General features: G+C 42.0%; 2 protein-coding genes across 3 annotated transcripts in view; one reads left to right on the forward strand and one right to left on the reverse strand.

The window, feature by feature from the left end:
• Window positions 1-7,543: 7,543 nt before the first annotated feature.
• Window positions 7,544-21,097, reverse strand: SLC16A3 (solute carrier family 16 member 3). Its single transcript, XM_075044027.1, has 5 exons — window positions 20,956-21,097; window positions 12,856-13,099; window positions 12,236-12,379; window positions 11,076-11,843; window positions 7,544-9,725 (listed from the first exon to the last, which is right to left on the reverse strand). Exons 2-5 carry the CDS (start codon window positions 13,076-13,078, stop codon window positions 9,439-9,441), a joined length of 1,422 nt encoding a protein of 473 aa, XP_074900128.1. The 5' UTR covers window positions 13,079-13,099; window positions 20,956-21,097; the 3' UTR covers window positions 7,544-9,438.
• Window positions 21,098-21,175: 78 nt separating this feature from the next.
• Window positions 21,176-27,276, forward strand: part of CCDC57 (coiled-coil domain containing 57) — a 52,368-nt gene continuing 46,267 nt past the window's right edge. Inside the window, exons 1-2 of one of the 2 annotated variants that reach the window (XM_075044025.1) lie at window positions 21,176-21,448; window positions 22,898-23,032. The gene's annotated coding sequence lies outside the window, so the exon portion shown is untranslated. The remainder of the gene's footprint in view (window positions 21,449-22,897; window positions 23,033-27,276) is intronic. The other variant, XM_075044026.1, reaches the window with a different exon arrangement.

A 27,276-nucleotide genomic window follows, 5' to 3' on the forward strand; every position in this document is an offset into this window, starting at 1 on the left:
TTATACTAGTATGACTGAAGTAATGGGAAGTTCCACGTTGGAAATGAAAGTACATACAGAGATTTTGTTTGAACAGTTAGGTATTTTGAGAAATTCTTCCCTGCTGGAAAACAAATTTTTTTATAAAGGCCTATTGGTCTTCAAAGCTTTATGAAGAGTAATTTTTGTTGTTTCACTGCTTACAAATTCTTTTTTGCCCCTCTCAAAAGTCCACATATTAAGTATTAGTCACTCTTCTTTGGATGTTTTCAGAACATTAGCTACTTGCTTGTGTGTACTCTGAGTCTGACTGGGGAAAACTCTGTTTGGGGAGAGTATAGTGGAAAAGCTTAAGAGTTTGATCCATGGATAAGTTTCCATAGGAGAATTATTTCCTCGGTTACTATAAACTTCAGTATTTTAGGCATGTGCACTACCATTTGAAGAGTTTTACACTTCACTGTGCTTTCCTTGTAAATATCTGTGGTTAATAATGTACTGTTAGAGGGACTTACAAAGGCAGCCTCTTTATTCTCTCTGTATCTGGAACATTAGATTGCTGTACTATACTTAAAAGTTGACTGCAGACTTCTAGAATTGTACTCACTTGTGGGCAGTTTTTGTCCTTCATAATAGTTAAATTCCATCATGCAGAAAATAGTTAGACTGTCTATATAAACCTGTGTATTGGAAACCAGTATCTCAGAGCACTTCATTTGTACTACCACTGTATTTGTGTACCTTAACAATTGTGTAAATACATTCATAATAACTTCTATTCTTCTTTGGTGTAACTTACTTACAATGAATCCTTACTCTTTACTTGGTGTAACTTCCTGCTTTCTTCTTTTTTTTTTTCCTTTTTTTTTTTTTTTAATAAGGGGTTTCTGTACCTACAAAGAGCATTGTCAGTTGCAAACATTTGAAGACATGGTACTAAAACTTTAACTGAAGGATTTTCATAGTCAGGGTCAGAATGCAGCAGTTAGGGTATACAGGAAAAAAGAGAAGGCATTCATTTGCTTTGCTCACAGAAAGCGTGTCTTTAAAGAGACAAAAGGTAAATGTTTTTGTTTGGTTATTGCTTTTTTTCCAGAAGCCTTTTTTACAAACGCTGTCTCTTATCAAGTAATACATTGTATTGATAGGAAGTATGGGGAGAGAATTGCTTTTGAGACTTGATTAGTTATGGGAGCTAGGATAAAAGCAAGAACAATACTGAGCTCTACCCACAATGCCCTGTATAATAGAAGTCCTGTCTTTTGCTATGTAATTCTCAAAAGTCTATTCATAATCGGAGGGCAAATGCACCTTCAAGAATCCTCTGTGTTTCTGATTAGTAGGCCTTTAAAAGTTGGAAGGATAATTTATCCTCACAGTTTTCACTTAGAACTGCCTATGTGCTTTTATGTTGAAAATACCACCTGTGCTGCTGTTTTACATAATCTTGATGGTTACAGAGGCCCTGAATTATTTGTGTTACAAATACCTTGAAAACAATTGAAAATAAATCCTGCGCTTTAAGAGAGATATTAAGTAAAAGCATATATTCCATGGTAACTTCATGAAAGTACTCAAAATCTTCCTTGGAGGAAAGCACGTAGAACTCAGAGGCATCTCATCCTTCATACTCCAGTGAAAAATATCATAAGCACAACTATTTGTTGTCTTTGTTTCCCCATGTTCCAGACCTGTGAGTGGCAGCTCCTCCATAAAATCTGTCAAAGGCAACACTTGGAAATTTAATTTCCTGACAAGAATCTTTACAATGAATTTAGACTGTAAGCAGATCATTGGCTAAAGCGTACATGTTCATTTCAAGAACATTCATTTTCTCTTTGTAAAAGAATAAAAAGGTATTTATTTTGTTCTTTAACTTTTGCTTTACAAAAGCAGCACTTCATGTGTACAAAATACTAAGTGAAAACAAAAAACGCTGCTGGTTTTTTAATAGTGCTGAGCCATCTGGTCAAAAATCTAGATTTAATCCAGTTGTGAGGAAGTGTAATCCACCATTAACTTAATCCTACAGCAAAATAGCTTCTAAAATTAACTGGATGAGACAGGTTAATAATAAAAAGGGTTTGCTGTTAAAGAATGCAGTACTTCATTATTAAAAACAGTACACTTCCCTCTGGTTCATTCAGGTGACAATTACTGGCGTTACATGTGTATGTCTAGATTTAAGTGATTGTATGAACCTGAATTGTATGGACTATTTGCATCATTCAGTAGTTTTGTACCAGGAGAGTGCTCAGAGGCCTGATCTTCAATAAAAATCTGTTTCACAGCAAAATCCTACTAAGTTTACCAGCAAATATTTGCACAGGAGTAACACTTCATGACTTTTTTTCAGACATTTGTTTTTTCCTGCTTAAATCTTATTAAGACTAATATGGTTCGGGTTTTTTGACAAAACCATTGCATGCTGCAGACAGGGGGACAACAGAAAATTAGATGAGATCTGTATATACATGATCTACAAAAATATGCAGCCTACCAAAAAAAAAAATCTTTTTTTAAGGTAGTGTTCTTTGTTAATCTCATTTTGGGAAAATTCTTGACTAAAAATGCGTAGATAAGATCTAGGTCTGAGAAATATAATGGACAAATAGGAATGTGGAAAAAAGGGAAATTGTGTATATCATCCTAAAGCATTAAGCCCTAGTCTGCTGTGTCTTTGCTGTGACCAGTCCAGGTTACTTGGAGTGGAGTTGGATGTGGAACAAAACAGGAATTCATTTGGTACATTATGCACTAGGAAGAAAATGTCTAGTCCTGATCTCATAACCAGACAAAACATTTAGTTTAATTACAGTCCTCAGCTTGGTTCAAAGCTGCAAGCGTTACAGGCACAAAGGCAAGCAGACGTTCTGGTATTTCCCATAATCATTAAGGAAAGGATAAACCAGCTATTCACAGTATTTTGAGGTCACACACAGATTTTTTTTTTTTCTTAAAAGACCCCAAACAGCAAATGTTTCTCTGCTCTCACTGCTAAGAAATGGTATTTTAAGTTTGTCTGACATTGTCAGCCACTGGGTCTTACGCCACATTTTTCAGCAGGACTGAAAAGAATTTTAAATACTAAAATCTAGATATGCTTCTTCATTGGATTCAGAATTTTCCAGTGAAAGGCTTTAAACTGCTGAAACAGTAGCAGATGAAGAGTCAGAAGAGCAAGAGCTATCCTCATTTCTTACTGCTCCAAAGCATTTATCTAGGGATAGTGAGGAAAGTTGCCAGCTGGAATGTTGCTGAGATGATGAAGCAGGTATTGAGATCAGTCAAGGAACAGACACCATATAACTAGAGGTAAGTAGCTTTTTACTCTGTCTGCCTCTAACTTTCCATACTTTCTCAGATGATGGACTGTGTTACTAGGAAGATACTTTTAAAAGCCCTGACTTTTGCAGTAGATGCACCTTTTTCCTACTTGCACAAAGATGAGCTCTATTCCAGAAGTGTTGAGAAGGCTGCTAAAATAATACATTCCAAAGCTGCTGCTTCTCATATGCAGTGCCTTTGCTATTTGTCAAAGTTGTTAACACTTCAAATATTGGTGGATCACCTTCCTTCAACAGATCCAGCAGCAGGGAACAGCTGTGCAACTCAGGTCATGCCCATTTTGCTCCACAGCAAATGGCCCAACTCCTTTCTTTCAGACTCAAAGAGTACCAGAGGCAAAGATAAAGTCTTTGGTTTTCTGTCACAAGGACATGCTGACTGCATGCTAATAAATTCTGTCATTTCAGCCCACCAGGTAACATTCATTCCGGTAGTAGCATGTGGCTTGATCTGGCCAGTGGGGTAGCAAAGCATTTGATTACATCTTGAGTCTTACCAATTTAAACTAGAACAAAAAAGGTAAGCAAATGTTTATTCAAACATGGGGTTTTATGTAAACTAGACCTATGATCTTTTCAGTGTAAATCTACAGAGACTCTTCAGAAGCTGAGCTTAGAGAGATTCCTCCAGAATTTCTCAGCAGGTACTTAGAATTAGACACAAATAGGTGTGAGCCTTCTAGATAGCTTCTAGATAGCAAAATGTAGCTCTTGTTACATTGAAGAGACTCTAATTTTGATTCACTTGGGTGTAGCCTTGAGATTATACCTTGAGGAGCCAGTCTTAGCTGGGGTACCATAGGATCCAAAAAAACCCACCATAAATGTATTCTTAAACTGTGTTTTCTTAGGAGCTTTCCAGTTCTAAAGAGCATCACATGATGATAAAGACAGATGGCTGGCAGGTCAGTACTCAAGATATTTAGTCATAGCAGTTATAAAACTCACCTGCAAACAAAACCTGAAGTACTCTTGAGAAGACAAGAACGATAATTTCTGCATGGAGCACCACAAAATTAATAGCTATTATTATAAATTAGTTGATGCTTTTAAAACAGTCTTCAGGATTATTTACAGCAGGAGCCCATTTCCATTTTGGAATTGGCCAAACTATGAGTCATGGCAAAAGCAGTCCCCTTGCCCACATTAAATTCTGGCTGCCTGTCAGCTCAGTGTCACCTCTTATTTTCTACTCTATAAGCAGTCCGCTTCTGTATGGCTATTTAAGCATGTGCAAATGAAGCCAAATTTTCAAATCTGGGTGTTAAAAGTTATTTTTTCTAAGCTTATTTTCTCACACCCACAGTTTTTGACAACCAAATACATATTTATTCACATTTGCAACAGTTTGCTAGAAAAGCATAAAAAAAAAAAATCTAAGTATAAACGTACACATCACATTAAAGTGCGTTAACAAGAAACAGAAAGTCATCTCACTTCCACAAAACTGAAGTGTACTCCCATAATCCTAAAGACAAGTGTGGCAGAGAGACACAGACACACATACACAAGTCAGTACTTACTGCTGTAACGTGTAAGAGTTTGCGTTCTTCTGAAAGCCCTCTGTTCATGATTGCCTACCAGACTGAAGCTTTTCTTTGGGATGTAACGAAGGTGCATACATGAGCGTATTTTGAATTTTCATTTTGAAGTTTGATTGCTTGGTTAGGGGAATGTTTTCATTTCTTTTTAGAGAATGATTTTACATTGTCTAACACACACGTTTGTTTGGATGGGATTTAGTATTAACAAGCACAAGATCTGTCTAGTCTTTCACACCATACCTTCATATCATCTTAAGTCTCAACTTTAGGGAACTAGCTGCTTTAGCAGCAGGTACTGCTGAAGACTTACTCTAATGTATTTAAGGACTGGAGAAAAATAAAATCTAGAGATTGTGATTTGAAACACGCAGCTGCATCACTTTTAAGATTTTTAGTTACGCTGAGATCTTCTAGGCTCCAAATAGCTAAAAGATATTTTATTTAGGAATGTTAAAAAAGCAAACTTATCTTTGTATAGGAGGAGGAAGAAAATAGTTTTAACTGCATTGCTTATTGTCTAGTAAACAGGCAAACTGTCTCTATTCTACTCTGCTGGATATTTTGCATGTTTGATGTGTACAGATTGATACGTGCATATATAAATACATATATATGCACACACATATACACCTCTTTATATATTCTCTGTGTGTTACAGGCATTTATACACACACCCTCTCCTTGCATTAGGAAATTAAGGGCCTAAGATCCATTACATGATCAAATATACAATATTTTAACCATAAATCCTATAGTACACAATTTATAGAAAGTACAAAGATCTAAAAAGCTTTAAAAATTATGCTAGCCTGTACGCTAAAAGACCATTCATTAGTTTCAGAGAAATAATTATCAAAACTATCTTTCAGCTGTTTTATAGTATTATACTTGGATTTTTTGCACTTGTGTTTTTCGATTGTTTCCCTCACAGACTTCTTAAATAGATTCATGAACTATGTGTCTAAAGAAATTACATTTGTTCCAATAGTGTATGATACAAGAGCAAATTACAATGTTGTCTTTGGGATGCTTGGCAATTCAGTTGTGTCATTACCTGCTTTCCCTTCCCCTTCCCCCTTTCTTCCCTTTCCTTTTTTCAAATCACTAAATATTAACCAGGTGAAGGTTGAACAAAGGTTCATCCAGGTAGATGTTGCATGGAACTGTTCTGCTACCTGGAGGGGTTTAAAAGCAGTTCCTTGTGAATTTAAAATAACCAGCGTTAAATTAATAAGGAGCCAGGCTAGTCTTGCCAAGAGAAAGGGTTCCAATACAGTCCTCTCCTTCTCTATGTAACAGTTCCTAGCTGGTGTTCTAAGACAGTGCTGGGAACCCAAGGACTCGCTGCTTGTTTTTTTTAAACATCTTGGAGTAGGAAGTAGGGACGTCTACAAAGCAGGAGCTCAGTGTAAAGGCCTTTGTGGCCATGTCCATCGGAGCAGTTGGGTACATGCCTCAGCACAGCCCAGCACACTGGCTCGCAGTTGTCAAGGCTAGGGATCTGGCATGCATGGAGGTTTCCTTCTCGTTAGTATAATCAATCTCTTTCCAAGAAAATAAAGGCAGCTGAAGAGAAAGAGGACTGGAGGGCTAGCACACACCTGGATGTCAGCCCTGAATGGGACAGAATGGAAGCAGGGAGCTTACTTGGCTCCAGAACTCAGAAATACTCTCAAGCCTGCCAGTTTTGATGTTGCTCAGAGATCTGCGTTAGGAGTTTCTCATCTCTGCATTGATGCTTCTTGTAAATAATCAAAAGGGTAAAAGATTTTATAGCCTGTGTGAGACTGCTCTAGCAAATTTAATTCCAACCCTTATTTCTCACAGTCAATAAGAGTCCTGTGATTTGACCTCTCTCATGCAGTAACCATCTCCTGCTCTCACAAGTACTGCAATCCAGTGGTAGGTCTGTGCTGAAAATGGCACAAGAGCACTGGCAGTCCCAGAGTAGTACATCTTTGAGCTGAGGAAAAGAACTTGTATACACCAACGCAGCACTTTCCATGAACACTACTTTAGGAATTATTTATGGTGTCTTGTTGAAATGTGTTTCCCTTGTCTTAATAACTTCCTCTTCTGCCCCAATCACATAAAAATGTAACATAACACTTCTTGTTTCCAGCTTAAGCATAAAGGTATTATGGTTGGAAAATAGTCTGGAAAATCAGTATGATAAGCCCAAATTTTTGAGATGTTACAGTCTAGACAATTCACAGAATGTACAGAAACTTAAAATTGTGCCAAAACCTGAGGTCAAAGGAATAAATAGTTAGTTCTGTGATAACAGTATAGCATTATCTAGCAAAGAAATCTAGTGATCAAAAGCCACAGTAAGACAAAAATGGCTATTTGAGAATGTGAATTCACCTTTGGGAAGGATTCTAGTTTTTGCTTTTTGAAAACAGAACAGGGAACTCCAATCTAAAAACTATCAGGCCTTCACATATCATCTGAAGCAGCCTCCAGGGATATCATAAGCTGATCTGTGGATTCCATTTTCCTCTTGCTCTTTCATATGGTGGCCTTCTGGAGCTAGCAGTGTTGTGTTCCAAGTACTGATTTAGTCTTTAGCAAACTGGAGCTAAGTTTGGTGACTAAGTTCTTGTAACTAGGACATGCCAGTGCAATTCCTGCCACTAAATTAATAAAAAAGTTTTAAAGTAATGCACTATATGCAATATAAAAATAAACAGTTTATTCAGTGCAGCATCCATTTCTTTTTAAAAATCGCTCAAAAAAATCATCATGATCCTAACTTTTCAGTTTCTGTGCAAGGTTGTCCTGACAATGCAAAACCATTTTGAAGAAACTACCAGAATGGAAACTGGTATCTGAGATAGTTCCATTAGGGAAGGGTTTATGGTTTTGGCACTTTGTTGGATTTACTGTATGTTTCTGTTAAAATGGTAGAGTAGGAAACAACTAACGGTGTTATTTTTAAAAGGGATACGAGGTTTTAAGGGATTAGGGTCTTTTAGTTTTCAGTTATTAAGCGGAACAATTTTGGCACCTGAAAGCCAATATTCCTTTGCTACCAACAAGAAAACCGAATGTGTTACAATTAGTCTGTTTTGAAGATTGTTACTGCAGTCAAAAAGCCTAGAGAGCTTTTTATAAACATATCTGAAAGGTGGCTTGTGGTAGCATGATTTTGTATTAAAAGATTACACTTCTTGAATGTGTTTGGGTGGGGAAAAAAAAAAGTTTAGAATGCCTTCCTTTTACCTTCATTTTCTATTCAGTGTCCTCACAATGAATCTTTTCCCTTTCCAAGTTTCTTCAAATGTGCTGTCACTGCCTTGTCTGATCTGTTCTGTTTCCTCTCCTTCCCCCATACTGATGTCAGAGAAGATCTAAAGACTGGCCAGAGACCCCCGTTCTGTTTGTGCAATGAGTAGCAGAGCTGACCCCATTCTTGATTGGTCCTTTGCCATTGCTGTCGTAAATATGATCAACAGTTCTATCCTGTTTCCTCAACCAGCAAGAATGGTACCTTGAACTTCCATAGATTAAGCAAAAGCATAGGGAAGTGGGGTAAATAAAAAAACAAAACAAAACAGAACAAAGAAAACCAACCCACAACATGTTAAGACCTTCCTATGTTGCTAACATTGCATTTTAAAGATGGCTGACTCATTTCAAAATAGTCCAGCCCTTCCCTAAGTCTACCCACTCTAATTTATAGGTCATCTGGAAACTTACACTGTTTCTTTTATATACAAAATGCACACTTTCAGAAGATTCTACTAAACCCAATATCTGTCTTCTCCATGTTACTTGTAATATTTTTCAATGCTGCAGGGAAACTATACTGAAAACCCTGTATGTAAACATAGGCGAACTTTGTTTGCTTACAGTCTGTCAGGATTGATTCTGCTCATTTTCTTTTCTTTTAGTACTACCTTGGAATACCACTTACGTGATCTGTTGAGGACAGGAACTGTAATGTGCCTTTCCACGTACAGTATTTCCAGATGATAATTACAAAGATTACAGGTTTAGACAAAACTCAGAAATACATTTACATAAATCAAAGTAACAGATATTATCAAAATTAAATTACGGCTGAGCCAAGTAATCTAAAAATCTAAAAAAGTAAGAAGTTCAAAAACCTATTGGAGACCTTTAAGTTCCTGAGATTTTTTTTCCATCTCAAACTCTCCCCTTCACAAAGAACACAGAAAGGGAAATTATATTTAGCTGCACAACAACACAGCAATTTCACCAATATTGTCTGAAAACATATAATTCCACTTTTCTTAAAATATATTCTTCCTATATCTCTTCCAAGTGAGCAGTTTCTGGTGATGCATAGCAAGACTCTACTTGTGTTTATAAAAGCTTCTTAGTTTACATAAAAAGTATAACCACAATGCTCCACCTCTTACTGATAAAGCTAATTTTCCAATAAAAGGTTGTCTAGCTAATCAGCTTCCAGAGAGACCTGATAAGCCGACCAGCCTCCAGTTAATAAAGCAGATGGCCCAGCCCTAAACTAATTCTATTTCTAAAATAAATAGTGTTGAAACTCTTCCTTTTCTAAACGCTTTGTCGGTTTCTTGTCATGCTCACACACACGTTTCTGGGTTAGTTACTACTTCGCCATTTTTTTCAGGCTCATCTTTCAGAAACTGCTCCACTTCAATAGAGTCCACCTTGGCATCTTCAGGAGTTTTGTCTTCAGATTTGTTTAATTCCTCTCTTTCTGCTGCTTCTTCTTTTGTATGTGGTTCTTCTGATTTTTTCTTAATGCAGAAGAAATTTCCCAAGGCCAATACAAGTGCCGAGGTGGTAACTTCAATTCCAGCAATAATAAACACAAACATGTACCTCCCTGTTGCATCCAAGAGTTTTCCTGAAAAAGACAACATCCCAGGTAATTAATAAAAGTGATTGTCTTGCAATGAAGTTTTTTCTGCTTTTTTTAAACATTTAAATGACTCCTGTCTAGACGTACCATGACTATCTAAGCAAGTTTTTTGAAATAGCATTTTAACAAGTTTATAACAAAATGTTATAATTTCTCAATTATTTCAATACAGTTTAACATTCACTGACATTACGTCACATCCTGAAACACATACTCCCCTGCACACGCAGAGTCATGCAATTCAACTGGAATAAAACCAGCCTAGCCTTCATATGCAAGAGATGAGACAAGTGCCGTGTATTTCAGATCAAAATGTGTGCACCCATGGCTGGGATCTGTATCGTCAGCTTCCTCTCACTCCTTATCTTATTTCCTTTCCTATACAGGCAGCACACTGCTTAAAATGCAAATCTTACGTAATAGTCAGTCTGGAGTAACTGACTGATTCTGATGCTTTAGTCAAGTTAAATTTTCACAGGACTTGGTGGAGGTGAAGGAACAGGAGGGAGGATGTGAAGGAAGTGCCTCTCCAAACCTGAAGATCAGAGGAAGTAGTGCATAGTACTGTTTTTTTTCCATGAAGAGTTCTGTCACAATAAAGATACTTGATGCTTTTTAGTGTCTGATAATAAAACAGTAAATGTTTTATGGCAGTGAACTGGTGGGGTTTGGGTGGGATTTTTTTTCAGTTCAGGGTCTGTAAAATTTATGGGTTTTGACTAGTAATTAATTTGCAATTTTGAATTCAAATTAATGCATTTGAATATTTTGTAATGTCCCCTTATTCTTGGGTTGTGAGACATGTGCAATAGAAGCAGTCTACCTTCCTTAAAACAGTCCAGTTTTATAGTCTTCTTTGTAAGATTTTTTTTTCCTCCTTCTTCTGACATTTTCTTTCCTCCTCCAAAATCTATCATGGGTATAGAGAATCTGTCCTAGTACCTTCCTGAGAAAATTTACAGGTTCCATATTCTGAATCCCAACTCCAAAGAGGTCTGAACTTCACAAAAGTTATTCACTGCCTATGTAAAATGCATCTCATACAATATTAGCCATCTACTAATAAGAGGTCCAGTGTAGGCTTTCAGTGGAGAAAGCGCAGCATCTCCAGATGGCAATTCAGCCAATCCTGAAATAGATCCAAGAAGGAAAAGCTTCATCCCACCCTGTCTTCAGATTGTAACTGCAGCAAATTGTTGAAGCGTGTGCAACACTAGCACAATATGTACTTCTTGAGTAACTCATGTTGTCTTTTTCTCTGGTCCCTTATCATACAATTTATGTAAAGGGATGCAATGCAAATTATTTGAATTCTGAACTAAATGGAATACTTACCCGCTGATGGTGGACCAATTAGAACAGCCATAGCTTCTGCCAGGAGCACTAAACCGATAGCACTGGAAAACTTCTGAGTACCAACAATAGCCATGAGAACTTCAAACTGAAGAGCACCTACCATTCCATAAGAAATGCCAAAGAAAATGCAAAAGACCACCAGGCCACCATAATCAATAGACATGGAACCCATGAGATCTGTAAAGCCATTGAAAATCATAGCAAAACTGAAGAGGTAGACACAGCGTGGTCTAACCCATTTAAGACCAGCTACCATTCCACAAATAGGCCGAGCAAAGATATCAATGAATCCCAGAATAGTCAGAAGAAAAGCTGCTTTGGTGTCTTGATACCCTAAATCTTTGGCATAACTCACAACAAAAACTGGGGGAACAAAGAGGCCAAGCACCATGATAGATGCTGCTAGCGTGTAGATTACAAAACCACCATCTTTAAACACACTGAAATCCAGAAGTTTTTTCTTCACTTTCTTCTCAGCTGGTTCTTTGGTAGCTTCAGACTTTTTGGGTGGCTCCAAAGGTCTCATTAATGCTCCACATACACAGCAGTTGAGCAGCATCCCACCCAGTATAAGGAATCCTCCTCTCCAACCATACTCATGTTGTAGTATCTGCCCCAACGGTGAGAGAGCACAAAGAAACACTGGACTCCCAGCAGCGGATAGTCCATTGGCTAAGGGCCGGCGTTTGTCAAAGTAGCGGTTTAACATGATGAGTGAAGGCTGAAAGTTTAGTGCCAGACCCAAACCTGTAACAGAGGGTACATAAAAATTAATACTGGCCTACAATATCAGTATTAAAAAAAAAAAATCTAATTAAGAGTTTTTCTGATTCATGAGTTAAAATACTTTTATTTCAAATGGACAAAAGACTTCTAAAACAGCATCTTTAAAAGCATTCCACTTCCATAATATTCTTGTACTCTACAGTTACACTTCACTGATTACAGCAGCGGCTATTAGACATACCAGACAAATTAACATTCATTAAAAAATAAATGACAGTTTAATTCCACGTTTAGCTGCCATCTTCATAAAAGCCCATTTGGATGATCCTGATGATTTAGATACTTGTCACACAAAACTTCAACCTAAACCTAAGACATTAGCTAATTCATTTTCAACCATGCACACTACTTACCAGTAATCACACCTGCAGTTAGATAGATCTGAACGATGCTCGTGCAGAAGGAGGCTATCACCATCCCCATTGAGGCAAAAAGGCCACCCACCAGCATGACAGGGCGACAGCCAAAGCGATTGACACATACACTGCAGAGTGGACCTAGGCAAGAAGAGCAAGTTACAGTTGCTAAGATAAACAAATTTTTGCAATTGATTTTATGTCAGTTTGCATTTCATCTTTGGTAGACTTGGCAGTGTTAGGCTTATGGTTGGAGTTGACGATCTTAAAGGTCTTTTCCAACCTAAATGATTCTGTGATTATTTCTATACTTTGTCCATACTGTCAGGCCAATCTGGAAGAGTGTTCTTTCCTCTATAGTCAAATACTTGGTCTTTTTCATCTTCAGAGTGCCATGCAATTATTTTTTTTTAATTGTCTTTAGTAGCTACTGAGTTACAGAGATTTAGTTTTACAGTAACTTTTGGATTTATGTCATTAATAGTAATTCTTCTTTAGAATGCCTTACTTGCACACAAGTAATGATACGCAATCGTGATTCATGCTGTAAATGGCTGTATGATTTACAAGCATCATTGTATGATGCAACACTGTTTCAAAAGCAGAGAACTACCTACCTGTTCCATAAAGCATGGCCAACAGAATGGAGGAAATCCATGCAGTGTCACTATATCCAATGCCAAATTCCCGGATAAGTTCTTTAAAGAAGACACTAACTGCCTTAGGAAAGGCATAGGAGAATCCTGTGATGATAAAACAGCCAAAAAGGACAGCCCAGCCCCAGCCTCCGTCAGGGGCTTTAACACCAGATGGACCATCATCAGCTACTACAGCTCCCATGACGAAGGTCAAGAGTGTTCCCTAAGAAACAAAAAGCAATTACAATTGCAAATCTTGAAGATGCAGTGCAATTTTAACTATTCCTTATTCGGGCTAAGTCCTTAACAAAGTTTGCAAAAAATACGTAAAAATGAGATGCATACAGTTTGAGTTTTAAATGAATGTCCCCTCACAGCTCTCTCAGTCAAACCTGGGTTTCAACCAAATCACTGTTTCATAGAAAAACTGCAGCCATTACAGCAGTTCAGGGGTGTATCTGACTTTCTCAAATATGTAATAACTACTGCATTAAAGTCTGTGGGATTTTTTGTTACAAGACCTTGTTATGTGAAGCTCCTGGACTCTTCACTTAGGAGACCTGGATGCAAAATCCTGGTGCATCAGAAGCATTCTGTACAGCAGTGGACAAATCACCCAGGCTTTTTGTTCCCTATTGAGAACAGCAATGCAGCCCTGATGCACCAATATCTTGAAAAGATAGACAGATCCCTTTGAGCTTCTGATGAGCTATTTGTTTTCACGCATCAAGTAAGTACCTAAGCTAAACTGCAATGAAAATCTGCACGGGCAGTTTTTGTGGATGATGGGAGTTAGTAACTGCAGCAGTGCTCAGTATCACTGTCTGCCTGAAGCAAATACTTTCCATTGTTGTTACTACATTATGGGTGATTTTATTTTAATATTTTATTTGATGAATCTTATCTGTCACATCTTCCATATGCAGCCACAAGCGCCTTTGCATCTAAAAAAGAAAATTTTTCTCATGAGCATGGTAGAGAGAGATGCTGGGGGGGGGGGGGGGCGGGGGCAGGGAGGACACTGAAAAGGCAGATCAAGTGTCCCTATGTGTAAAGAGTGCAGGGAGGTATTGCATCACACCAGTTAGGTTTTTGTAGGGTCTGCGTATTATATAAGTTTTGAAAATGTTAAAGTGAGCTTCAACCAAGTTACACGTTAAATCTTACGTGTACCAAAATTGACCATTTCTTTAAAATGCAATTGATTTACTCCTATTGGATCAATGTTTCTTTATGATAGTACCTAAAAGAGGAGTGCAAGCACAGCTGTACATCAGAGATGATGTTCATCACTAAGGAATGCTTCTGCTCTCAGAAGCATAGGTCTGCATAGTGACTGTTGTGCATTGGGAATTATGTAGTTCTTGGAGATCCATTTCGGAACCAGACTATGTCTTGCACAACAATCTAGTTGATGCAGACTTTGTCTAGACAACTGAGCACCAAATGCATGATTGTTAATAGGCCTGTATGAGCATACTTACTATGGCATTTAGACCACCACTGCCACTTCTTGGAAGAAACAACTTTATGTATATGATGCAGAAATAAACCTGGCCATGACTATAGCTGTTCTATTACCCTGGGCTGTACAAGAAGGACAGCAAGCCTCATACTGCTGGCTTAACCTCTTGTTTTCTGGAAATCAAATATAAACAGAAAACCATTTGTCTTCTTAAGTCCATACAACTAGAACCTAAAATAGTTAAAGAAGTGAAACAGAATACCTCAGTAAATCTAGACGTCTAGGTGCCTGCTTACTACCGATGGCTGATTTGCTGATTGCTGCAAGAGTTTGTAAAAATGCATAGCTTGTTAGACTGGGCAATTTCTGCACCAGGCTTTGGGTTGCTAAATGAAAGTCTTAAGATGCATCTCTGCAGATGTCTACCCCTCACAACCCTTTTTCCCAGTAACTTCTGTATGATACAAGGTATAAAGCATTCTTCAAAAAAGGGTATTTTTTTTTTAAAGCAAGAACCAGACAGCACAGAGTAGGTGCACAAAGTGTAATCCTTCATGACACTGGTAGCTCTGTAGTGTTAAGTGTAACAGGGAAAATGCTGATTCAAGTATCTCAGCTCAAGTATATAAAGAACAGGAATAAGATGTAAAACAGAAGGAGTGCAGCCGGCAGGAGGAATCGTCACTCCCACTACTTTCAGTTTGTCAGACAGCATTTCATTTGGAGCCAATGTTTAAAATTGTTGGGGGAAGGGTTGCGTAATCCTTTTGTATTAACCATCTAGTGGCAACACAAAGTCAGCAATAATACGTGACCACGTTTTGTTGAATAATGGCAATCGGCATTTTCTCCAGACTGCTTACGCAGTGCTGGACGGGAACAGTCAGCCCCAAGAAACGGCTCGTTGGCATTCACCTCCGTGCTTCTTCCTGCACACAGGCCGGGACAGCCTCCTTCACCGAGCCTATAGCAAAGATGCTGTAAGGGCAGTCTCTGCAGACCTACAGTGCTGGGCCCCGACGGCGAACTGCGTCCAAACCACCTCGAGGGGCAGGTGGCTTTTGAGACGAATCACCGCGAACAGCTGCTCGGCAGCGCGCTTGTTCCTGCCAGAAAAGACCCGTCCCAGCTTCACCGCGCCTCTCCGCGGGGCGCGGGCCGCTAGCTCGGCAGCCGGCGCACCGAGCCCGATGCAAACGCCGCCCGCAGGAGGCGGCCGGATCGCCGGGGGCCCGGGCCCGCCGCCGGTCGCCCGAGGCAGGGCCCGCTCGCCGCGGCCCCGCGTGACCCCGCCGCCGTGACGCGCGGCGGCGCGGGCCGCCCCGGCAGGGCGCGCGCGCTGGCGGCCGCCGCACCGAGACGTGCAGGACGTGACTGGGCGGGTGGGCGGCGCTCCTACCGTAATTGCGGCAGAGGCGGCGACCCGCGCTTCTCGCGAAGCTGCGCGCCCGCCCCGCGCGGCTCGCTCTCCCCGCCCCGCGCGCAGCGGCCCGGCGCGGGCGGGGCTAAGGCCGCGCCCCCGCGCAGCGCCCGCGCTCGCGGCCGCGCGGAGTCCGGTCCGCTCAGAAAGGGCGGAAGCGGCCTCCTCGCCGGCCGGTGCTGCGCTCGCCCTTGCCCAGCGGAGCAGGGCAACCTGCAAGAGCCGGATTTCCTTCCACCCGGCCGACGGGACCTACCAGCTTTGCGTGCCCTAGGAGGAACGGTCTCTAGCATGGCTTTATACTCCGGTCTGATGAAGGAGCTAGACTTGCAGAGGTGGAGGAACCCGGCCTACTGCCAGCATTTCATAAAAATAAGCCTATGGGGAAACGGTTACATCCATTTACTCTTCTTTACGTCATGCCTATCGCCATGTTTGGCTAAAAGTCACCATAAACCAGCACACCAGACCTTCAGACGCCATCCTCTTAAGATTGGTCTACATACACACACGCATACATCAGTCTTGTTCACCTGGTTCAGTCCATCAGTAGCTCATGTTAACACATCAAAATTAAAAGACCATTAACCAGAACTAAATGAACCCTGTCTCTGCAAACACGGCAGAAGATGCACTTCATCCTGTTGCGGTGTGCCTTGCTAGGCTAGACTGTATTCACCTCCTTAAGAACTAGTAAGGAAGTAGCAGGGAGGTTCCCGTGTGAAACGTGCAAACTAGGGTTAGCATTAGAAGAGGTGGGCTCGTGGTTGATTTGCACAGGCAAAATTCTTACTTAGAATTCTGCTTGAGTACTAGGATACTGCCAAAGCCTGCTAAAACAGGTGGCTACTGCGTAACTATTGCAACAGTTTGCTTTGCTTTCTGCTTTTGCTAGCTCAGCCCTGTTTAGAGGCAAAGGATTACATTTGACTGGCTGCAGCTCAGTTTCAGTGTCTCCACAACAGACATGATAGTACTGTCAGTATTTATTCCAGATTCCTCCTATCATAAATGGGTCCTGGCTTTGGTAAGGTGTAAAACAAAGGGAGCAAATGTAGTTAAATCTGTGACGTTTCATGCTCCTGAGATTATCTTCCTGTTGCCACGGAAACTAATACAGGATCAGTTAGGAGGAAATATTAGGTGATTGTAGGTAGCATTGTGGGTGGTGTGATGGTGCAGTGTATATAAAAGGAGAGCATTTGCATTATAAAAAGGAGCAACTAGAAATGGCAAGAATCTAATACCAGTGTTTAGCCAATACCCTTACTAGCCACGCAGCAGTACTTTATGGTCAGCAGTATGGGTAGGAAGCACATTTATGAGTATGTAGGCTGACCTATATAGCTTGAGAACTTCCCCTGAATTAATTTGTTTTAGCTATGGCAGAAGTCTACCCAACCTTGAGTTCCTAGGATAGAAATAAGTAATGGTTATCAAAAATAAAACATGAACTTCCATTAGGGAACCCAGTTCAAACTGAAATTCAGTCTGGAACCCCACCAGGTTGAGAACTGTACAATTACAAAATGAGGAAGACGGTCTAAGCTGGGCAATGCAGAGATCCGCCTTCAGTTTCTTATCTGTGGAATGAAAAGAATAATGATTCTGTTTTCACAGGGTGTTGGGAGTATGGATATGCTGAAAAGCATAGACTGCTCAATACTGTGTTAATAGGAGTCATAAACCTCCTATATTTGCTCAAGGTTATTAAAATCTAAGCAGATTAAACAAAAGATGTATGTTACCCTAGGTTTTGAGTGACAAATCCTAAGACTAACCTGCTGTACTGAAATTTTGCAGGGAACGACCACTGCAAAAATAATTTTATTTTTATATCCTCCAGACCCTAGTGATAGCCCTCTACATATAAAACAACTACCCTTTGCATTGACATCACTGACATCTGCCTATTCAGCATGACTTTAACTCTTCCCTGATGCTCTAAAGCACTCATGCATATATCTTTAATTCGAATTTTTTTTATTACAAGTCTTTCTTAGGTACTTTGTACAAGCCATTTTGATGGGCCACTGGTATGACACAGTAGCGCATTTCTTGTGGCTTACCTGATTAACTATCAGCCAATTGAATTATACATTCATTTCCAAAGGCTGCTGCAAATTCCTGTTCCCTACAAAATCATTACCGTATTTACCAATGCCTGCCCTCCCTGCAAGACCCCACAGTGACTTTCACTCTTCCATTTTGGCCTCCCCTGTTTTATCAGAGACAGTTTTCCGGTTCCACTGCATCCGCCTTTCTCAAGGATTTGCCAGCTTTCACCATTTTCTCATCTCTCTCTCTCTCTCAAAACTCCTAGGATAAACCATACAGTAATTCTATGCTGTCTGTAGCTGTAGGTGATGTTCCATACCAACACTTACTATTAATCAATCTCCAGCCCCCACTTAGCCTTAAACCATTTTAGCGTTCACTGCTACAGCACAGTAAGTAACGCACATCACAAGTTACTAGCAGACTGCAATGACATAGTAAATTCACATTGCAATTTCATATGTAGCAAATAATACTAACCAGTGTAGATTCTATTACCTGGGTAAAGTGCTCTACAGGGGAAGTTGTGCTAGCTTTTTTTTTTACAATGAAAATGTTAGAACCCTGTTCTTTACATTATCTGGGAAAATCAGATTATATTATTGTTTTGGTTTCTTGTGTTTTTTTTTATTTTTCCTTAATGAGCATGTTACCAACAAGTACCCCTAACTTGCCATAAGCAAAAGAATAAGCCACAGATCTGCATACTAACTTCACGTTTAAAGAAGGAGGTTTTAACGTGGCTTTCTTCTTAACAAGAGAGAAACAGCTCTTTTAATCTTGAGATAAATACTTGCATAAGTATTTTCTTCAATTACAAATACAACAGTAACTAAATCTTCTCAGGTACCACTTTTGAAACAAATACACTCGTTCTATAACAATAGCATTTTCAACCTCCCTAATTATTGTCTCTATATCAAATGCCCAATTTCTGGAGAAGTGGACTTATTTTTCTAAAGCCTACGGGTTTTTTTACACGACATCCATTACCATAAGTACATAAACGTCAGTATCACAGGGGCACCTCAAGACCAGACAGCATATGCCTGTTCTGTGTGCACAGAAAAAGTGACAAACATGCCTTCAGTTGCACTTGAATTATCTGGCTGCTTTCCATATGCTTTCAAAAATAGAAGTTGCAGAATCCCAACTTCAGTCGAATACTTACAATTCATTCTTCATGTATCATGAAAATTAATTTCAGCCCTGCAGGTATGGTGGCTTTGCAATGTGTCAGAGCTTTAGAAAAACAGAAATTCTTGCCAACTGTTTATAGTAGAGAAGTGTCCTTATTTTGTCTTGTATAAAACCAAAAAGTGACAGAGCAAGATAAATACTAATCAAGGGTCTGGTCCTGTCACAAGCTGGACATACACACTAATTTTTGCAGAATAGCATGGAACTACCCTGATACATAAAGTGCTCGCATGCACATGCACTGTATCTCATGCTAGGTTAGCACATGTAGCTGAGTATAGTAGAAAAAGATCATCTGGCTAAGAGGTGTCTTTTTACACATCACTTTGGACAGCGCAGCTGCATAACATCGGTGTCATCATACATCAAGATATGTGAATTCCTGCATGATTTAAAGGTGATTTAAAACGTCACCTTAATATTTTTATAATTTACCTTGAGTTATACATCCGACTGAACCACAACAGGTGTACTGTACTAACAGATTCTGGTTTACATTTTTAAACGGCCGACTGCCACACCTTAACAAACTACCGCTCCCTCTGAAATAAACATTGCAAAACCATACATGACTTCACTCTGTGACATCTAAAACTAAACGGTTTTCCAACTGCTTTACCCAAAAAGCACGCAAACCCGCTGGCCAAGAGCACGCTTTCACAACTGGTGCTAACGGTCTGCGCCAGTGAGGAAGTTGTATTGCTCCAAGTCAACCTCACCCCTGTGCGCTTTCTCTTTTCCCCACAGAACCGTTTAGAATAAGGCAAGCCGAAGACCTTTCCACGTGGATTACGAGCAGTAGCAAAAAAGGGCTCTCTCCCAGCAGATGCAGAGGGGCTGCGGCGGCCCGCCGCGCGGGGGAGGAGCGGGGTCGGAGAACAATGGTGGCGGTCGCGGCGCCGCCAACGGCAACGGCCACGGCCGCCCGCGCGGCGCTCCGGAGCGGGCACGTAGCCCGCGGCGCCCGGAGCCGAGACGGCTCCCGCGGAGCGCTCGGGCCGCCGCCGATGCTCAGGCTGCCTGGAGAGGCGGCCGCGCGATTCTGGGAGCACTCTCAGGACCGAGTAACGGAGCTCACGCCCGGGGCTGCGGCGATGTCCTTATGAGGGGACCGTGCCTCAGACGGCGCGTCGCCCGCTTCGGTGGACCTAAACTGCCACCGCTGTGACAAAGGCAACTCTGGAATTCACCCCCCCGCTCCTCGACGCTGAAATGAAAGGTGAGCAGCAGCGACGGGATCGTGGAGGCGGGGCTGGACGCGGAGACCCTCGTCCCCCGCGACCGGGAGGAAGCCAGCGATGGCGGCAACAAAGCCCGAGCTGGCGGGTGCCTCACGAGCCACCGCTGTGGCACTTGTACGTGCGCTGGGGCCGGCGGCACCGCGCGCCTAGGCGTGACCCGGCCGCCAAAGCGGGGAGCCGAGCGCAGCGCTCTCGCAGCAGCAGCCGGAGCGGGGCTCGGCCGCCAGCACCGCTCGGCGCCCGGACAGCGCTGTCAGGCCGACAGCGGCGGGGGCGCCGGCGACGCGTACGGCAGCGCGCGTTTCCCGGGGAAGAAATGTGCCCGCCTGGCCCCCTGCGCGGGGAGAAACGCAGCCGGCGGGGGGGGGGAGGGGGGGGCGTCACACGTGAGGTGGCGCCCGCGGGGGGGCGAGGACAGTCCGCGCCGTGCCCACCGCCCCACCGGCGCCTGGCGCTGCCTCTGGGCGAGGGATGAAGCCGCGACGCCCGGCGCCGCGCTCGCCCAACGCTTCGGCCGCGCTCGAGCGCGTCCGCCGGCCCGGGCAGCCCCACGCAGAGATGCGCCCCGGCCTGGCCGGCGCTCCGGAGTCGGCTCACCCGGCGCCGGACCACCCCCCCGCGCTCGCCGTGGCGTTCGCCCCCGTGCGCCAGCCAAGCACTCCGCAGCATCGCGCACGACGGCTCCGCCTCAGTACCTGAGTCACGTCCCGCGCCTCAGCGAGAGGATGCCTGTGCTCGCGCCGGACCGCTGCCCGCTTTCCCCGTGCGTCCGGACAGACCCACCCCAGCCCGTCTGCGTCCCGCCGGCTGAGGAGCGCTTCGGCGCGGCAGCTCGGCGGCTGCTCGCCCCTCCCACGCCCGAGCGGGCGCGCCCGGGTCCTAGCGCCGCCACGTGACTCCTTCCCGCCGCTACAGGTTTGCCCGCGCAGGGGCGGCCCGGCCGCGTGCGGCCCGGCTCCGTCGGCGCGGGAGAGGCGGCGGCCGCCGTCCCGCCCGAAGCGGAGGCCCGTGGGCGCCTCGGGCCGTGCAGGCCAGTGCACAAGGCACCGACCGACACCAGCTGTGCGTTGCTTGCGTAGAGCGCCACGCGGGACTGGATCCTGCGCGCGTGGAATGCTGCCCCGGCTGCCGAGGGGAACAGGACCCGAGCAGCTGACTTAAATGTACGAATTGGCTTCTGCAGTTGAGGTTTGTTCTGTGCTGCCGTTTCTGTTTTCCGGGGAGTGATCACAGTTTCTTCATTGTCTCCTCACATAGGAAGGACTCTTATGAGCTTCCTTGCTTTTTTTTTTCCTTCTTCTTAGTCATTTTGATTGTGATCTTGTGCATTCTGCAGGTAACTTACAGGCTTCCCTCCGCATCCTTTACCAAGGGAGTACCACCTGCAGATATGCCTGCTTGAGATACCTCTCCTTTTACATGCAGATGGAGTGAGCTTTCTGCACTGATCTTCTGTGGCTCTACTGCTATTCATACCAATGTTGAATTATAAAACTGAGAGTGTGTTGATAGTGCTGTTATTTAGCGTCCACGCAAATTGTGATAGGCTTCTAAAGTGCAGTACAGAAAGTAGCACTCTTTAGGCTACTCGGGGCTCAGGAAATTCAGGAGTAGGCACTCCACTCCTTTGTGTGCTTACAGCACACAATTCAGGGTATAGGGGAGTGGTCATCCCCCTGTACCTGGCACTGGTGTGGCCACACCTCGAATCCTGTGTTGAGTTTTGGGCCCCTCACCACAAGAAAGACATTGAGGTGCTGGAGCGTGTCCAGAGAAGAGCAAAGAAGCTGGTGAAGGGCCTGGAGCACAAGTCATATGAGGAATGGCTGAGGGAACTGGGGTTGTTCAGCCTGGAGAAGAGGAGGCTGAGGGGAGACCTTATCGCTCTCTACAACTACCTGAAAGGAGGTTGTAGCGAGGTGAGTGTCGGTCTCTTTTCCCAAGTAACAAGTGATAGGATGAGAGGAAACAGCCTCAAGTTGCACCACAGGCTGTTTGGATATTTGGGAAATAGTTCTTCCCTGAAAGGGTTGTCAAGCATTGGAACAGGCTGCCCAAGGAAGTGGTTGGTTGAGTCAGCACCCCTGGAGGTATTTAAAAGACGTGTAGATGTGGCACTTAGGGACATGGTTTAGTGGTGGACTTGCAAGTGCTAAGTTTACGGTTGGACTCAATGTTCTTAAAGGTCTTTTCCAACCTAAATGATTCTATGATTCCTACCACCTCTGTGGGGATACATAGGGGTAGAGGGTTCTAACTAGGAGATAGTTAGGATACAGTATTGTCTTAATGAGAGCTATGGTGTTGCACAGATTAGTAGCTTCCAATATTTTAGAAGCTACTCGCTGAAATCAGGTCATACAGAGGGAGAATCTAAAACTCTTTTGATGCCATAAAAGTTTTTTATTTTCCCTGCATGTTATGTTTGCTTTAGTTTTTGATTCAGTTTTGCTGTAGTACCCATTTGTACCTGCTTAAGGATTCATTGCCAGTAGTGTGCAAAGAGGAGCAAGGCCGGGTGGTTTGGTTTGGGTAGATAGCATACAGCCAGTGAGACATACATTGCTCATCTTAAAGATCAGTAAAAATAGTTTTTGACTATCTACTATTACCTGAATTTAGGCCATTTGCTTACAGGCTAGATGAACGTAATTGCAGAAGAGCAAAACCCACTGATTCTTATGGAGCTTCTGAGTCAAGCAGTGCAGTGCTTGAAGCCCCGCACAATTGGTGGAGTCTAGCAGCTGAAGACATTTTTACATGTCTTTACAGGTAATCTTCGTTATCCGGGAAAAGGAAGTATGATCACCATTGCCTGTCCCAAAGGACTGCAGAACTTCCTACAGTTTTCGAGAGGGAGACAGTTTTATTTGTCATGACCCTACCCTCTGACTGTAATTTCTTAAGGAGGACAGTTCCATCCTTCCAAATCTTCTGCTTTGTTACTGAACTTTACTTGAATCACTACGTCATAGAAATGTATAGCCACCAGTAGGATTTTTAATTCAAACCTTAGAGGTATGTACTTTGTGAAGATATTTTCAGGAGAGACAGAGGTGCCTAGGAGTGGAGAGGAGTAACGGTGAAAGTGAAGTTGGCAAAATACCTAAACCATCAGTATCTCTTATAGCCATTCAAATGATGTAAGGCTAGATAAGGAATGAGGTGTTAACCAAACATGTTAAAAAGACAAAAAAGAGGTCCTTCACATCTGTCAGCATTGCCCCTACCAAAGCCTCTATCTTGCTGCAGCCTAGTCAGGAGAGTGCAACACGTGCTCACTGGTTAGCATTTACTTGTAGAACACTCACACCATTTAAGAGGTCAGTGGTTTTTTTTCTAGAGGCAGAAGAGTGTCATTGCAGTTGGTCTGCTTTTCAGAAGTGGGCGTCCATACACATAGACCAGCTGCTGAGAAAACTGACCAGTGGTCTGTGGTCTCACTTTTGTAGCTGACAGCTCCTATTGTTTTTGAAGAATGCATTTTTCTGAAAGAGATGTGTTTGCAGAGGATGATGTGCCAGGGTAAATGACACCCCTCAACATCAGCACCCAGATCACTGGATTTGATTCAGTACTCAACAAGGCAGTAGTGTAAGTGAGCAGAACACAGGGTTGCTGTGCTTGTAGAAGCCTGCACAGAGTCTGGATAACCTCATAAACACTTGGAGCTGAGATGAAGGCACAAAACCCCTATCTGTTAGGTGGAGTTATATTGCATGTGTTTAAACATTAAATATGTTGCAGTACACTTATAAGTAGAGGGAATATTAAAGTGCAGCAAAGAGAACTCAAAACACAGTGAGTGAAGGCATCTAACTATGAAAAGAGCTTTGAAAAATTCTTTACGGTTCTAACTAAATTAAAAAAAAAATTCTGCGTCTTATTATTGTTCATCTGTAAGTATGCCACTTATTACAGATATTCTCAAAGTGTTGTTGAACTCATGAGGAATCATTAAATAGGCAAATTCTTTGTCCAGATTAGACTGTGAAAGTCTCAGTTTAGTTTCTTACTAAAGGGGATTCTTAATAGGAAAGTATAATGTCGTTGAGTTATACTTAATAGATGCTAGATTCTACCAACCCTCCACTAAAAAGCCCTTCACTCCATAATTCCTTACTAGTTTCCAAATAAATGGGGATCGTGGTATGTTCTTTATTTATGTATTTCATTTGATTGACTGTGTCTGTTATTTTTTATTTTGTGCCTTTGCGGCAAGGAAGGCGCAATAATGATATTCTGGGTACAGAATAGACGGGCACATTGCTGGCTCATGGTCAATTCGTTGTCTGTCAGGACCCTCAGCTTTCCAACTGGCTGCCCCCAGGCTGTACAGGTGCATGGGTTTATTCCTCTCCAGGTGCAGGACTTTACATTTTCCTCTTTTGAGCTTCGTGAGACTCCTACATTTTTTCCATTAAAAACAGAGTGATGCAGTGAATCCAATAACTGCCATTCACATCAGTAAAGACAGTCAGAGAATGCTGGAAATTTTTCCCAGATCAGGCTTCCAAAAAGGCAGAAGTGACTTGAATATTGTTACGGAGTATAAATACAGAGAGGGTAGCTGACATTAGAACAAAGCTTCATTGCTCTGGAATTTAGGGCTTCTGATGGCAAAGGCCTTCCCTAGCACCTCCTGAACTGTAGAAATGCTTCTGTGTATCGTAACAGTTTTTGGTGGTTGCTGCTTCCTGTTCCAAATTCCAGCTGTACTCTGCTGTTCCCGCTGTTTGTAGGTGAGCCCCAAATACTACATTAAAGGTGCCTATAAACATCTATTCTTATTAAGCTCTTATAGATATTTTGGTTTTAAGGCTATGTTTTCTTATTTGCGCTGGAATGGAGTCTGTTGTATTAATTATGGATTTTCACTGCGGTATTTTTAAGAATGTTAACAGTGACACTGAACATTTAAAACGGTTTCAAACACAGCTAACTGCACTGTGCAATGCATACACCTCTGCCTTTGACTCAAAAGGTAAATGTAGCAGATCATGTTGTACAAAGAGCCCTTGTAAGATCTTTATTGCAGAAAGGCCAGTAATATTCAGAGTTGAGGTTTCAGTAATTTTTAGTTTGTTTCTAAAGCAAGTATGAAAATAAGGTCTTTTTATATGACTCTCAAGACTGAGGAACAAGAACTGTACCTACAAAGATGTATATAGTCTTCAGAAATAGGAACCCACAGTTGTACAGGTAGACATGGAAAAGAGAGACATGGAAATCAAATTCTTCTAGCCTGGATGAAACTGGAATTTAAATGTGTCATTTACTTCCTAAATAACAGTACCCAAATTTCAGAGGGGATCAAAAATTCCTCTGCAGTCCTTTGTGAAGCAGGCCACTTTTATGTAGAAGATCCTCTTTTTAGTCCTGAATTTTTTATATTTATTGTTTGTATAATGTATACCAAATATGTTCCTTGGGGTTCTGTGGAAATAAATTTTATTCATTTCAAGGAAGGCCGCACTTGAAAGAAAGACTTTTCTGAATCACATTTTAATTTTTAAGTTTCATCAGGGTGTCTCTGAATGTCCAGGTAAGCATCTTTGGAGTGTGCCGTGGCTCTCATGTGGCCTGTGTCTTGGAACTACTTTTCCGTAGAAGCAAGAATGAGGGTGGCAGGATTAATAGTTTGTGTAATGCTGGGTCTTATCTTGTTATGGAGTTGTGCCATGATGAGTTGGACATAGCCTTTGGACTGGAAACTTAAAAGCGCCTTCAAGTCTAGTAGTATATTTGTAGTTCGGATATATACCCTGCTTTTCCTCTCTAAAATGCAGCATTTTCAGAGGGTGGGTCCATTTTCTTTCTTTCTTTGTCAAGCTGCTTGTAAGTGTTGCTACTTCACAGTACAGATGGGGCCAAAGACTTGTATTCAGAAGTTGTGACTCTGAAGGTGGTTCTAAAGGTGGCTAAAATCCACCTTTAGCCTAAATCTTACCGAACCCACTAGTGTTTGATAAGAACCAAAAATCTGTCTGTCTCTTCTAAATTCCTGTTCATTTTTGCTAAAAAGGAAAAATATTTCCTTTCATTTCCATCTATGAAACTAGGACGTTTTCTGCATTTATTTTAGGTGTATACAGGTTTCTACATTGATCCCAAAATCCGTGTTGTGTAGACTGTTATCTTTCTGACTCACAGTTAAGATTAAAATTTACCCTTTTCGGGCACTGTTGAGTTACTAGAAGCCATCGGTTACTCATTTGGGGAACTGATGTGCATTTAACTACGTGACTAGGGGCTGTCTGAAGGTACCTTGGAGAATATGACTGCTAATTTGAAAGGGATGGCGGGGGTGGGGAAGGGTTGCAAAAGATAATGCGGTTGATAGGTTAGGCAACTCTGGAGTAAGACGTAAAGAAAAGGAATATGCCACCAGTCAGCATGGTATACGGATTTAGACTTTCGCATACTATGTATTGATTCTGATGAGTGCTTTGAGAGGCCGCTGCAGAGTATAAATTATGCTGGGACTTGCGCTATAATTTTTGTGTGCTCAGATTTAGAAGATCATTTGAGGCCAGATTTCACTGTTGTGTTTTAAACCAGAGGGGATTCATATAAACAAATTAACTACATCCCTTTAATAACTGTAGTATTCTGAAATTATATGTAGATACACTTCATGTAGCTAAATGAAACTTTAGTCAAATATTATTAGTCAGATTATTAGTTCTGATTCTAATTTTCAATAATAGTTACTGATGGAAATAAACCCCTCCTTTCTTTAGATGACATGGGGTCAGGAAATAACAGTTCTCTTCAGATGACCTTATGAAAGATACATAAGAACTACTGATAATAGTCTATTTTCTTTAAAGTAGTGTACTTAAGATGTGATTCATGCAACATTCAGGTTTCTGAAAGGTGTCTCATCTGGCAAAGCCGTTTATATAATGCGGAAACACAAAAGAGTGAGAGAGCATTACAGGAAGTTTGCCTCATGACTTCCAGAAAAGCAAGTCATCTAGAGTGACTAAGGGAAAATCATGCTTTACGTCCAG

The sequence above is a fragment of the Buteo buteo genome, chromosome 13, assembly GCF_964188355.1.
Source record: "Buteo buteo chromosome 13, bButBut1.hap1.1, whole genome shotgun sequence".
NCBI lineage: Eukaryota > Metazoa > Chordata > Aves > Accipitriformes > Accipitridae > Buteo > Buteo buteo.

Excerpts from the sequence above, each read along its gene's own strand:
- SLC16A3 (XM_075044027.1), bottom strand. The coding sequence starts at position 13,078 with ATGGGAGCTGTAGTAGCTGATGATGGTCCATCTGGTGTTAAAGCCCCT. Across the intron at positions 11,844-12,235 it reads AACTGCAGGTGTGATTACTG|GTTTGGGTCTGGCACTAAAC; the intron begins GTAAGTAGTGTG and ends CCTCTGTTACAG. Across the intron at positions 9,726-11,075 it reads AATTGGTCCACCATCAGCGG|GAAAACTCTTGGATGCAACA; the intron begins GTAAGTATTCCA and ends TGTCTTTTTCAG.